The sequence below is a fragment of the Nannochloropsis gaditana genome, assembly GCF_000240725.1.
Source record: "Nannochloropsis gaditana CCMP526 unplaced genomic scaffold scaffold863, whole genome shotgun sequence".
Classification (NCBI taxonomy): Eukaryota; class Eustigmatophyceae; order Eustigmatales; family Monodopsidaceae; genus Microchloropsis; species Microchloropsis gaditana.
This window is the reverse complement of record NW_005803090.1, coordinates 1-11,240: the sequence shown is the minus strand read 5'-3', so window position 1 is coordinate 11,240 and position 11,240 is coordinate 1. Positions and strand designations below refer to the sequence as shown.

Here is an 11,240-nt window from a genome sequence, read left to right as displayed (position 1 = left end):
GTTTGCCATCTCTTCACTCGTTTACCGCATTGAGCTCGTCATCCTCCACCTGCCTGATGCCCTTCACCTGTGTACCCATGCGCAACGTGAGAGAGGAGCATGAGTCCAACGCGTGCATGCCAGCGAGGATCTAGATCAGACGGCAGCGAGATGAGTCTACGTTCCTGCTCCCTACCCCCTCACCTCGGGAATGTAATGCATCAACATGTTCTCCACTCCATTCTTCAGCGTTACCGCTGACGAGGGGCAGCCCGAGCACGAGCCTGCCAGGCGCACACTGACAAGCCCACTCTCGGGGTCGAATCCCTCGTAAAAAATGTCCCCGCCGTCCTCCTGCACTGCGGGCCGGATGCGCGACTCCATCAGCTCCTTGACCATGGCCACCACCTCGTCGTCTGTGTCCAGGATCGTCGTGTCGCTCACGATTGCGTGGTCGCTGACTATCACCCCCCCCTCCGCGTAGTGGTCCATCACGGTGGCGAAGATCTCAGGATTCAGATTCTAGCCGGAACAGGAATGGATGTACGTGAGAGCCAAAAAGAATCAACGGCCCATCTTCCAGAACTCTGGCAATTGTGTATCCGAAATCTCAAGGGCACGAATTCGTATTGCTTGTCTACGAACCTGCCAGATGATACCAGGCGACTTGGTGATGGTGATGAAAGTCCGTCCCAGGAAGACTCCCATCACACCCTCGATCTTCAGGAGTTTCTTGGCCAATGGAGAGCGGTTCACCTCCATGTCTCCTTGTCGGAAATACATACCCGTGCCGTACTTCTCGTCCAACACCAGCTCTCCCGGTACGTATTTTAAGGACTCGGGGTTAGGCGTGCTTTCCGTCTGGATGAACATGCTCCGCCTTTGAATGTGCCCTGGGACAGCTAATCCTGAAGTGCGCGACGCGGAAGATGGCCACATATAATTTGCGGCCAAGTGGCTAGAGGACTTCCGCAGATTTGACGCCTGGCGCCGTGTAGTCCGGTGCAGGACTCTAAGCGAGTTCAGAGAGCGTCGGCATGCGAATGCAGCCGACTCCCAAGTCACCGCATTGAGCGGTTTGGCAAAAGCAGGCCAAATGCGCCGCATGCTGCCTGTCCAAGGAATAATTTGTTCAGTTAGTGCATGAACACCGGAGGTCGATGCCGTGTGGGGAAGCACTTTGTGTTACGCAGCAACTTGCGACAACCTCGCAGAAATTTCTCGGCCGCCTCGCCGCTTGATCTCCCTCCTTATTCCACTTGTACTGCTTCCCGCAAGTCCTTTCTTCGATGCAACCGGCATACTTTAACGCACACTTCTCTACTCAAAGCATTGAATCCCACTTCAGGGCCACTCGTTGCTGCCTCTTACGCCTTAGTCGAGGGCTCAAAAGCAACGTCGGTAGTATCGTTGCCTCCTCCCCGGCCTTCGTCCCGCAATCACCCATGTTGTGATGGACGCCATCATCGTCAAGTACGACCAAGGTTCGTGTCGACTTAGGATTTAGCATTGTATCTCAAGGAGTGATAGTGACATCTCTTCTTCTCGCAAAACCGAGCCGTGCATACACCGTCTGAATCCCCTCGGCCATGACTAACCTCCTCACAGGCCAAGCAAGCTTCATACGCTACACTATCTTGGTCACCCTCGGCGACCAGTCTTGGTCCATACTCCGGCGATTCAATGATTTTAGTCATTTACACGAGGCCCTGTGTCGTTCTTTTCCACATTTCCCCGGCCGTCTTCCCCCGAAGAAATGGTTTGGCCGCTTCAATCCTGAATTTTTGCAGGAACGGAAGGTTGAGCTGCAACAATATTTAGATTCGGTCACTTCTTTGCCAGGATTTCCGGAGAGAAGTCAGGAGGGCTGCGTGTTCTTTGAGGTGAGCATGCCTTGGTATCGTGATGAGGCCATTAAGTGAGAGCACGTACACGGGGCTGGAGGGGCGTGCGTTGTTAAGGAAGCCGATGTGTTGAGACGTGGAATATGGCTGATCGTTACACTTTTACAGGTGGATCGCCACTTGGCAGGACAGGACGCGGAGGATAAAGTTCATCAAGATGCGAGCGCTCTAGGAAGCCCGTACGTCCCCCTTGTGTCCCTTACGAAAGCCCCCCCCCTGCTCTCTCACTCCCTCAGAGCCCCGCCGCCGCACATGGCTTTAGTGCCCTCCTCTCTACCCTCGAGCTTTTTGCTCTCACTTCTACTTTCTCCTATTTTCTTCCTTGACGACTGCAGAGCCCAAGTGGAGGAGGCGCGCATCTCCTCCATCCTGTGGGAGGCCTCGCACGCATTCATCAACACATCCTCGGTAAGCCCCCCGCCCCCTGCGAGGGTCCCCTGCTCCCGATTCTCCCTCTCCTGTCACGATACGGGTGGGATGGAAGAGGTTCCGATGTATTTTAGGAGGCCACTCTGGGCCCGCCGTTTGTTTAAGGCGCGGTGCCCCAAACAGTCGTGACGAACATCTCGCGCACCTCCAACAAATACCCTCATCTGCACCCACCACCCTTGTCTTTCTCCCTGTCCTACGCACAGCCCCTGCATCAGGTGTCAATTGAACAAATGGACCCCGAGGAGCTCGCACAACAACGCAGCAAGCTGTTGCAACGCACTTCTGGTAAGGCTGCACGGCTTTTCCCCCACCTTCTTTCCTGTCGTTTCCTGCATGAAGGCCTTTGCATTCCGCCAGGAGGGGGTAACATGTACCTCCATTCAAGCCTGGACCTGTCCATCTTCTCTCTCCTATTCCCATCAGGCCTCCGTGTCCTCACTGCCACAGTCCCCAGATTGATTTCTGCGACTCACCTGCAGCAGGCGCATCGACAGGGGCAGCCACAGCCTGGTCACGACGTTGGAGGAAGGGGGAAGAGCGTACGCCTTCGCACAGGGGGAAGGGGGGTCCATGGATCGGACGGGAGAGAGTGTAGCAGAGGCAGTATAGAGGAGGGAGGAGTGGGGGTGATAGACGTTCTCTCAGCCCCGTCGAGGATGACTCTCGGCGCGCAGGCCGACCTGTTGGAGCAGCAAGGCTTGAGCGTGGCGGATAAGTTGAGAGAAGCGCGCCTGATACGGACGACCGACGACAAGGACTTGATATACAGGGTGGGGGAGGAGAGGGCCTAAAGAGTTCTCGGGGCCTCGAGAGGAAGCGTATTGGGGGAGGATGTTGTCGGAGCGGATTTTGGAGGAGGCGCAGGCTTGAGGTGCCCAGTAAAGCCAGTAAACGTGCTTCACTGCCTATCCATTGCATATCAGATCGAATTTATAACTAGAAGCAATCACAAAAGAAATGCGCGGTACCAACGGAAACGATCGTGAAAAGATATCGCCTGCTTTTCGTGCCCTGTTTTTCTGACGGGCCCGCGAAGCGGCTGATTGACAGCCACAGCGTCTGATCCCGACTTTCCAGCCATCTCACCCATCTGCCCACTGTGGTGTCAGCTGCCTCGTCCCCAGCCCCAGGGGGCCTACCTGGACGCGGCTATCAGACCGCAAGAGGTGGCGGTCAGGCCAAAGGCCGCCGCCAACACGCCCAGGTTCCGCCTGCCCCTGATCTCCCCGAAGACCACAACGCCCCAGAGGGAGGCGACCAGCCCCGGCGTAGCGGTAATGATGGGGAAGGTGACGGCCAGAGAGGTGAGGCGCTGGTTGGCGACAAACCAGGCGACCATGGCGACCGCCCACACGAGGCCCGCGAGGAAGGCGGGGAGCAGGGCGGCGGGGTAGAGCTCGAAGGGCCTGAAGGCAGTGGGGGAAAAGCCCGAGGGGCCCTTCTTGCCTCCTCGGCGGGAGTAGGCGCCTGCCAGGGCGTGGAGGAGGAGGGCGAGAAGGAAAAAGCTGGACGAGGCCAAGAATATCCCGGAAAAGTGTGCGAAGACGAAGTCAAGCATTTGCAGGTCTTGATATCTGGCGAAAGAGGAGTCAGGCTCGGCGGCGCGGTCCATGATGTGGTAGGAGGGGTTGAAGGAGGCGCCGAAGAAGAGGCCGGCCAGGAGGGCCGCCGAGGCCCCAAGGAAGACGCGGAGAGGCCCGGTGACGGAGGGAAGGAATGCGTCCGCTGGGCAAGGTCAAAAAGGAGAAGGGGCAGGGGGGTGTAAGGGGCGGATCGTGGTCAGAGTTCCCGGATGTGCGAAGGAGAGAGACACCCAAGGGGAGAATTTTATGGACTCGCGCGGGCCAGATATTTCCCGCCCACCTACCTCCGTGCTCATCGCGCCCGTCCCCTGTGAGCCCCCGCCCGCCGCGAGCGCCGCTCGTTCCCCCGAGGACCCCCTCTTCGTCATCCTCCTCCTCGTCCCTCTCGATCAGGAGGCTACTGCGAAGCGCTGGGCTCGCCAACCTGTGGGGCATCCTCTTCCTGCGATGGGCTCTCCGAGACGAGGCGGAAGAGGCATCGCGCGTGGACTCGGTCGGCTTGACGACGAGATAGACGAGGAGGGCGAGCAGAGCCGTCGCCGCCCCGGCGTAGTTCAAAACCGGCTTGGAGACTTGCTGCTTTTCCACGCCCAGGATACCGAAGGTGCTCGAGGCCCACCCCACGCACATATTGCTAATGCCCCAGATCAGCAGCGAGAGGCCAAGGCCTATGAGCTTGATGGCGGGGACGGAGAGGAGGTTCCCCGTGCTCCATAAGACGCCCCCCAGGAGGGCAAGAGGAGGCGTGGAGGGGAAGCCGCGATAGACTCCCACCCCTAGACCCACTAGCCACACAGCCCAACAGAAAAAGAATTGGAACGCAAGCCCATTCCCTGTCTCACACCTGTGATGTCGTACAATACAAAAATGAGGACGCGGGAATGAAAGGAAAAATAAGTCTTCGCTTAAGCTATAGTCCATATAAGTGCACAGCTGCCATCGCGCAGTCATGAATTGCACCCATGAATAAAAATTTCCCAACAAGTACCGCTGTTATGCTCGGACAGAGGGATCCAGCCAGTTAAGCCTGGAATCGCTTGCCTCATGGCCCATCCGTGGCGGGATGCTGGCAAATTTCACACTTACTTCTTCACAGGAATGTAATTGGATCCGAAACCCAAAGCTGCGACAAGTATGGCTAGGTAGCCAATGGTAGCATCGTTTGCCATCTCTTCACGCACTTGTGATCATCAAGTACCCACTTTCTGAAGTCCGAGTAGAGGGGTGTTGATGGCGACCGCTTTTTTTTTAACACCTTGTTTCAAATGAAATTGGGAGGAGAAAACATGACTTAGACCGCGTCAAGGACCAAAAAATGTGAAACACGTCATCCTTCACAAAGGAATTTTCTGCGGGGCTTGCACACGGTTTGAAACACACATGTCCATGTAGTCATGGTGGCGCCACAAGAAGAATGCCGCCAAAGGCGAAATATGAGGAGAGATGGGGCGGCTTGGGAACACTCGATTTTCAGTATATGCTGTGCTGACGTCAATAACAAAAATTTTAAGGGTTCATGATATGCAAAGATTAAACAAATCTCTTGTCTCAACATTCCTTTGACAACTTCAAGTCTGTGAGGTTTGAAAAGCACATCATCGCAACCCAACAGGTCAACTATCACTTGGAGGCTGGCAAACATGCCTGAGTGCGAATGAAAAATCTTTACGGCTCAGACAACGAGAGCGCCATTTTTATAAAAAGGAATGGTACGAGAATTACGCTTGTAACGACGCAAAGAAGTAGGTTTGAAATGAATCATCTTGTGCATGTGGAACAAAGAGATCGACGCCCTTAGAGAAATCGAGTTTGCCTCGACGGCAGCAATTGTACTTTGCGAGTGACTACAAAACCGTGCCATAAATATCATGCCTGTGACTTAAATATTCTATAGAACCTAACAATGGTAAGTGGCTGAATAGTGATCCTCATTTCCGAGTTTCTGCAAAGATATGTTCCCAGACGAGGCGAAACAGAGGATGACTTTCGGAACAATTCTTGCCCTGTCTCCACTTGCCTTCCTCCGCATTACACTCCAATCACATTTTAAAGTGTGACTTGAGACCTGAAGAGGAGGCGACTGTTCTGATCAGCCAACTGACATTCGCATCGGACTTCCACCTACTTCTCCTTTGAAGAAGCGACTGCTGCGTTGGCGTCACTGTGTCGTCCATTGTGGTTGATTACGAAAATTACTTCAGACTTTGAAATAAGGATTGATTATGTCGTGACTGTAAAGATATAGCCTTCAAAAGGCTCTTGGGGTATTCTGTAATGTCACAGATTTAAAAAAACAGATTATCTCTGTCATCGTTCTCTTAGAGCATGTGACTGTCATTCCTCTTGCCAGCTCACCTTCTATTGACAAGCTCGAGTATCTCTTCCATAGGTGATATGGACTCCCATAGTGCCACACCCTCATTGGAAACCAGGGCAACGTCCACTCCCACGCGCGCTCGATCTCCCTTCTCTTCGCGCGCCGCCCCCGTCTCCTCGCTCCCGCCCTGCTGACTTCTTTCCACCTCGCTTTTATCCTCCTTCCCTTTGTTTACCTCCTCTCCTATAACACCGCCATTTTCCAACAGAGCCCGGCAGCAGTCGAGGGAAAGCTTCAAAGCGTCTCGAAGATCCATGTCGGGCTCGTACTTTTCCTCCAGGACGGTCATGGCTGTCTCCGCGCCCCGCCCAACGGCGCAGGCCTTCCAAAGAGTGAAAGTGCCCGAGGGATCTGTTTTATAAATGCGCGGGAAAAGCTGCTTGTTGCTCTTGGTGGCGGGGTCTGGGGTCTCCTCTAGCAACCCTGCAATAAGGATACTGGATCCGTACGGGCGGCGCCGTCCTTGCATCGTGGCTTCCTGCTGCTTGGCGGCAATTACTTCCACAACCTCAGCCACAGGAATGTCCTCTCCAAAACGGTTTTCATGATCGGCTGCGGCTTGTTGGGCGGCGAGGAGAAGTGTGCGACTGTCTTGTCTAAGGCCTACGTGACTCAGGCATATGCCTTTAGTCAACCGCCAGAGCTTCGGAAGACCGCCTCCCTCAACAAGGGATAGAGGCTGTCTTTCACTTGGTGACCGCGAGGGAATGTAATTAAAAATGAAAAAAGGATAAGACAGAGTGTCGGGATTACGCCTGTGGTCCTTTCCATATGAGGTTCGTCATCTTCCACTGATGTCCCTCACGTCAGGCACTCTTTCTTGACAATTAACCCTCTCCACAACACCTCTATGCCGATGAAATTATTTCGTAATCCTCTCGTTCAATTTGACAGGCTCAATTTGACTCAGATAATGTTACTGGCCTCTGTGGGCACTCCGCCCGTATGCCATTCTCACCTCGGCGCAACCAACAATATCGCCTCTCCGAGAGAGAGCGCGATGAGAGGAGCCCCTCTTGACACAGCTCGAGCAGCAGCATCACTTTGAGGCAATTGACCCTTGGCATCAAAGCGTGTTAGAGGACTGATAGGGCTGAAGCTTTCGGCGAAAGTTCCAGATGACCATATTAAGTTGACGAGGACAAGGAGGAGGACCTTGGGGAGGTTAATCGAGGTGCCGTAGATCTCGAGCCTCGTGAGCATCCCCGACGCCGGCGTCAGAACTTCCGAAGAGGTTGCTATCGTTGTCATATTTGTGTGCAGAGGAATTCAATACCACATGTGAAGCGAAGGATCAAGGAAAAGTCGGACAGACTTTGAAAAAAGGGAGGCAACGGACAGCGAGAGCTCCCGTGGGAGCCGTGGGAGCCGACCTGGCGAGCTGAGGCGAGCACTTCTTAAGCACCCAAATACACTAGTACCCTCCAGAACTACACGGCGTCACGAGCTTTTCATCGTTTCGCGCGTATTCTTACAGAATTTTTTATATCTACATGGAGACTGACGTCTTCCTCGGATAGGAAGTCCGGGCAGTCACATGAAGTCACTGATCTTCAGTTTTTACGCGCTGCCATCTCCATAATTCCAGGGGGGCAGCCTTCCCGTCGGTCGTTGAATTCATGCCTGAAACTCGACAAGATTTAGGGGATCTGCTTGATGACTTAGAGCGGGCTCTTGCGGTACGTATTTCGCCCTACACTGGCCAGATTTAAAGACGCACATGTCATTTTCCTCTTGCTTAGTGTGAAACTTTCGAAATATTGCGGTAAGAAAATGTTTTTTTTTGGATTTCTAGCGCATAGCAATGTATTGTAGGTATTTGTCTCTGGAGCGTAGCCCGCCCTATCCCTCTGATTTTCATTGCGTTCCTCATTTCTCAGCCTAAATGTATGACGCAAAGTTCTGCATGACAAACGTCTTGTTATGCTTTAGATACTCTTGAAACAACCTTGTCTTGATCGGACTTTAACCCCTACCTTGGTCTGGAGGTCATATAGTTCCTGACTGTTGTATACGTCTTGTCATGCACTTTTACAGAAAACGTACGAGACTATGAATTCATTGATTTCAGCGAGCAAGCCTACCAAGGGTGCGGTAGAGGATTTGGCCGCATATTCCTTTAAATTCAATCTTTCTCTCCATAACCTGCAGCTTGCGACATCTGACTTTGCATCCGCAGCAAATGTCAAGACTATTGAGCCTGACACTATGCAGAAAAGCGGTGGTTCATAATCAAAGATGAGCCAGCCACGAAGCTACTGGAGAATTCTGTAAGAAAAATGTTTAAAGTTGAAAATGCTAACAGTGAAGTGATATCCTTTTTTAATGGAGTGTTGAGGTGAAGTCTAGCATCGTAGGGGAAAGCAGGATTCTGTGTCTTCCATTCTACACCTTGATAAAGCGAAGAAATCCGACAAAACCAAAGAGATTGTTCAAGTTTAAGATTTGTAAGCGTACAACTATGAACTTCTTCTCTCTGTAGGCCTGAGTGGTCGTATGCATACGATTCATGAAGTGAATCAGTATCGCTGGATTTTGCTTAGGAGTAAAGCACAACTAAGAAAATATGCTGCCTGGCAGGCATCCTGAGACATGAGGCAAGCGACGTAGCAATTGAATCCTAATTTAAGCCAGGGCATCTGTATGACTCTGTTAGTTAATTGATGAACCAATGAGCTTTAAAAAAAAATCGTTGCGCGTAATGTAGTTTTAATTCTCCGCCTTGAGGTGCGGGGCCATTTCGGACAAGGTTCTTTGGACGGAGATGGCAGCATGTGTCCCTTCTCCAAATTGGTCCGTGTGGTAGTTGAAATGCTGCCTTAAAATTCTGCTCGGTCATCCTGCCTTCGCATTCACTCCTTTCGAGCTGTCGGGTTCCTCACGAGGCCTCCGGGAGCGGATTGCGCAGAAAGGCGACCCGGAGACACAGAGACCATACACCGACTAAATTGCACTGGACGATACGGCATGGCGACGACGATGGCCAAGCATTGCTACGTGATTATTCGCCTTGTCATTCAGGGAGAAATGATGACACATGTGGGACGGTCTTTACATGGGAAGAGGGCATGAAAACAACATGGCCTGGCGGGATGGAGCGTCACACCTGTGTATGCGTTCGATCCACAAGCAACTCACCATTTGCGTCGGGGCCTGTCTCCAATCTGCTTTAGGCTACTTTTCTCTAATTTAGCCTATTCTATACAGACAGAGACACACAGGGATCATGGGAGACTCATGGGAAGATGATGACTTCACCCCAGTGGTGCCTCAAGCAGTGGTGCTGCCAACCAAGACATCCTGGGACGATGAGGATCTGGTAGGTCGTCCGCTACCCTTGAAGTGCTGCCCCTTAGTGTACTCATGCGCCCTTTGACGATTTTCGTCGAAAGTTTGGCCTGTGAAATGATTTGGAATGCTATAAGCTTATGCAAGGAAGAAAGTTGACTTGTACATATCTTGCGTATGCTTAAGCTAGGCTTTGATCCAGTTGTTACGAAGAAGGGCGCAAAGGCAAAGTTTTTTTGCGCGTAAATGCGCACTATATTGGCCGAAGTTGCATGCATGTGTCGTTAATATACGAAGAGAGAGGGAAGCTCGCTCACCGGTCGCTCAGAACCATCATTTTCGGTTCCCTTTTCCGACATGGCATCACAGCCAGAGGACCCTAACGCGGGCAAGACACCGGAGGAAATCGCAGCCGAGGCCGAGCGGCGGAGAAAGGCGGAAGAGGCTCGACAGGCGAGGGCACGAAAAAATGCGGAGCGAGCAGAATTGCGGCGGCAGGCGGAAGAGGAAGCGGAGCGGATGGCCAAAGAGACACCGGAGGAGCGCGCCCTGCGGGAGCGCCAGGCTGTGGAGAAGGCGGACTACGCCATGGCCGACGAGCTCTTCGGCCCCCCCGGCCAGCCCAGCAGTCGGCCCTTGTCCTCCCTCTCTCTCTCTTCCTCTGCCTCCTCCGTGGGCGCAGGCAAGGTGAGCGAGAGGGCCCGAGGCCCCGGCATGAGCGTGAAGGCCGCGCTGTGTGCTCACCTCCCCTTCCCCCTCCCCAGGCGCCCAACGCACCGACAGTCCTCAAAGCTCCCGGGGACTTCACGGCCCTGGCCAAGAGCCTGGGTCCTCAATTCAAGAAGGCGGCCAGCAGCAAGGACGTGACCGGCTTTGTATTGGAGCTGTTGGCCCGCGGGGGGAAGGATCCTGTGGGGGTGGAGGACTTGAATGAGCTGATCAAAGGTCTGCAGGCGCTGGCCGTGGAGAAGCAACGGCTTGCGGACGCGAACCGCAATAAGATCGGGGCGAAGCAGAAGGCGCTGGCGGCGAAGAAGAAGGAGCACAAGGCAAAGAGCGCGCAGCACAAGGAGGTGTTCGGCGCCGACTTCGACGAGGACGACCCCGACATGGACCAGTACTACGCCATGGAGGACGTGCGTGGGGCCTGGAGGCCTGGTTATCGGGCGGGGGTCTGGGGTTGGGTTCGTGCGCGCTTCTTTTTAGTCCGTTCTCTCACACGCGGCGTGTTTCCCCGACCTCGGGACGCGGCTCCGAGCACCTTGCCTTCTCACGGCGGGCTCTGGCCTACCGCCTTTCCTCCCTCCCTTCCCCTCACTCCACAGGAGTTCATGTAAGGGCACTGTAACCCCGGTTCCGCTTGACGAAGGCTGGGAGCGCCCTTTCGGTGGGATAAAATGGATGCTTTACCGCTGCGCTTCGGCTGAGGAAGAGAGAAATGCGAGCGGGGATCGGGGTCCTAGAAACGAAGAAAGGAGAACAAGTTCCTGGCCAAAGAAAAACAAGACAAATACCCTCTCCAGGCCTGGGCCCATTACTTTTTTTTGCTGTTTCTTATACCTGCACTCGTGCTTCTCTAGTCTGTCGAGACCTTACCTGATCTTCCTCCCTCCATCGCCCCCCGCCCCCCCCATCCGAGCAACCCTAGCAAACATTACCCGCGTCCTCCGTCCGCAC

The 11,240-nt window shown here is 53.8% G+C and overlaps 6 protein-coding genes across 6 annotated transcripts; 3 read left to right on the top strand and 3 right to left on the bottom strand.

Moving 5' to 3' along the window:
* NGA_0304920 (iron-sulfur cluster scaffold protein nfu-like protein) lies at positions 1-1,126 on the bottom strand. Its single transcript, XM_005853492.1, has 3 exons — positions 625-1,126; positions 184-501; positions 1-67 (listed from the first exon to the last, which is right to left on the bottom strand). Exons 1-3 carry the CDS (start codon positions 1,084-1,086, stop codon positions 14-16), a joined length of 834 nt encoding a protein of 277 aa, XP_005853554.1. The 5' UTR covers positions 1,087-1,126; the 3' UTR covers positions 1-13.
* Positions 1,127-1,324: 198 nt separating this feature from the next.
* Positions 1,325-3,295, top strand: NGA_0473010 (uncharacterized protein). Its single transcript, XM_005853496.1, has 5 exons — positions 1,325-1,463; positions 1,822-1,862; positions 1,992-2,062; positions 2,219-2,291; positions 2,739-3,295. The coding sequence occupies exons 1-5, from the start codon at positions 1,433-1,435 to the stop codon at positions 2,772-2,774; spliced, it is 252 nt and encodes an 83-aa protein (XP_005853558.1). The 5' UTR covers positions 1,325-1,432; the 3' UTR covers positions 2,775-3,295.
* Positions 3,296-4,474: 1,179 nt separating this feature from the next.
* Positions 4,475-5,067, bottom strand: NGA_0305802 (transmembrane protein 144; the record flags this gene model as incomplete). Its single annotated transcript, XM_005853493.1, has 2 exons — positions 4,475-4,742; positions 4,985-5,067. Coding segments are annotated over 2 exons (351 nt in total), but the record flags the coding sequence as incomplete, so codon positions are not given.
* Positions 5,068-5,621: 554 nt separating this feature from the next.
* NGA_0304502 (proteasome subunit alpha) lies at positions 5,622-7,526 on the bottom strand (the record flags this gene model as incomplete). Its single annotated transcript, XM_005853491.1, has 3 exons — positions 5,622-6,059; positions 6,254-6,871; positions 7,234-7,526. 3 exons carry the CDS (start codon positions 7,524-7,526, stop codon positions 6,020-6,022), a joined length of 951 nt encoding a protein of 316 aa, XP_005853553.1. The 3' UTR covers positions 5,622-6,019.
* A 334-nt stretch (positions 7,527-7,860) lies between these two features.
* On the top strand, positions 7,861-8,981 carry NGA_0306302 (uncharacterized protein). The gene is made up of 2 exons (XM_005853494.1): positions 7,861-7,954; positions 8,313-8,981. Exons 1-2 carry the CDS (start codon positions 7,895-7,897, stop codon positions 8,505-8,507), a joined length of 255 nt encoding a protein of 84 aa, XP_005853556.1. The 5' UTR covers positions 7,861-7,894; the 3' UTR covers positions 8,508-8,981.
* Positions 8,982-9,478: 497 nt separating this feature from the next.
* On the top strand, positions 9,479-10,900 carry NGA_0307202 (uncharacterized protein; the record flags this gene model as incomplete). The annotated part of the gene is made up of 4 exons (XM_005853495.1): positions 9,479-9,594; positions 9,933-10,250; positions 10,328-10,699; positions 10,889-10,900. The coding sequence occupies exons 1-4, from the start codon at positions 9,502-9,504 to the stop codon at positions 10,898-10,900; spliced, it is 795 nt and encodes a 264-aa protein (XP_005853557.1). The 5' UTR covers positions 9,479-9,501.
* Positions 10,901-11,240: the final 340 nt, after the last annotated feature.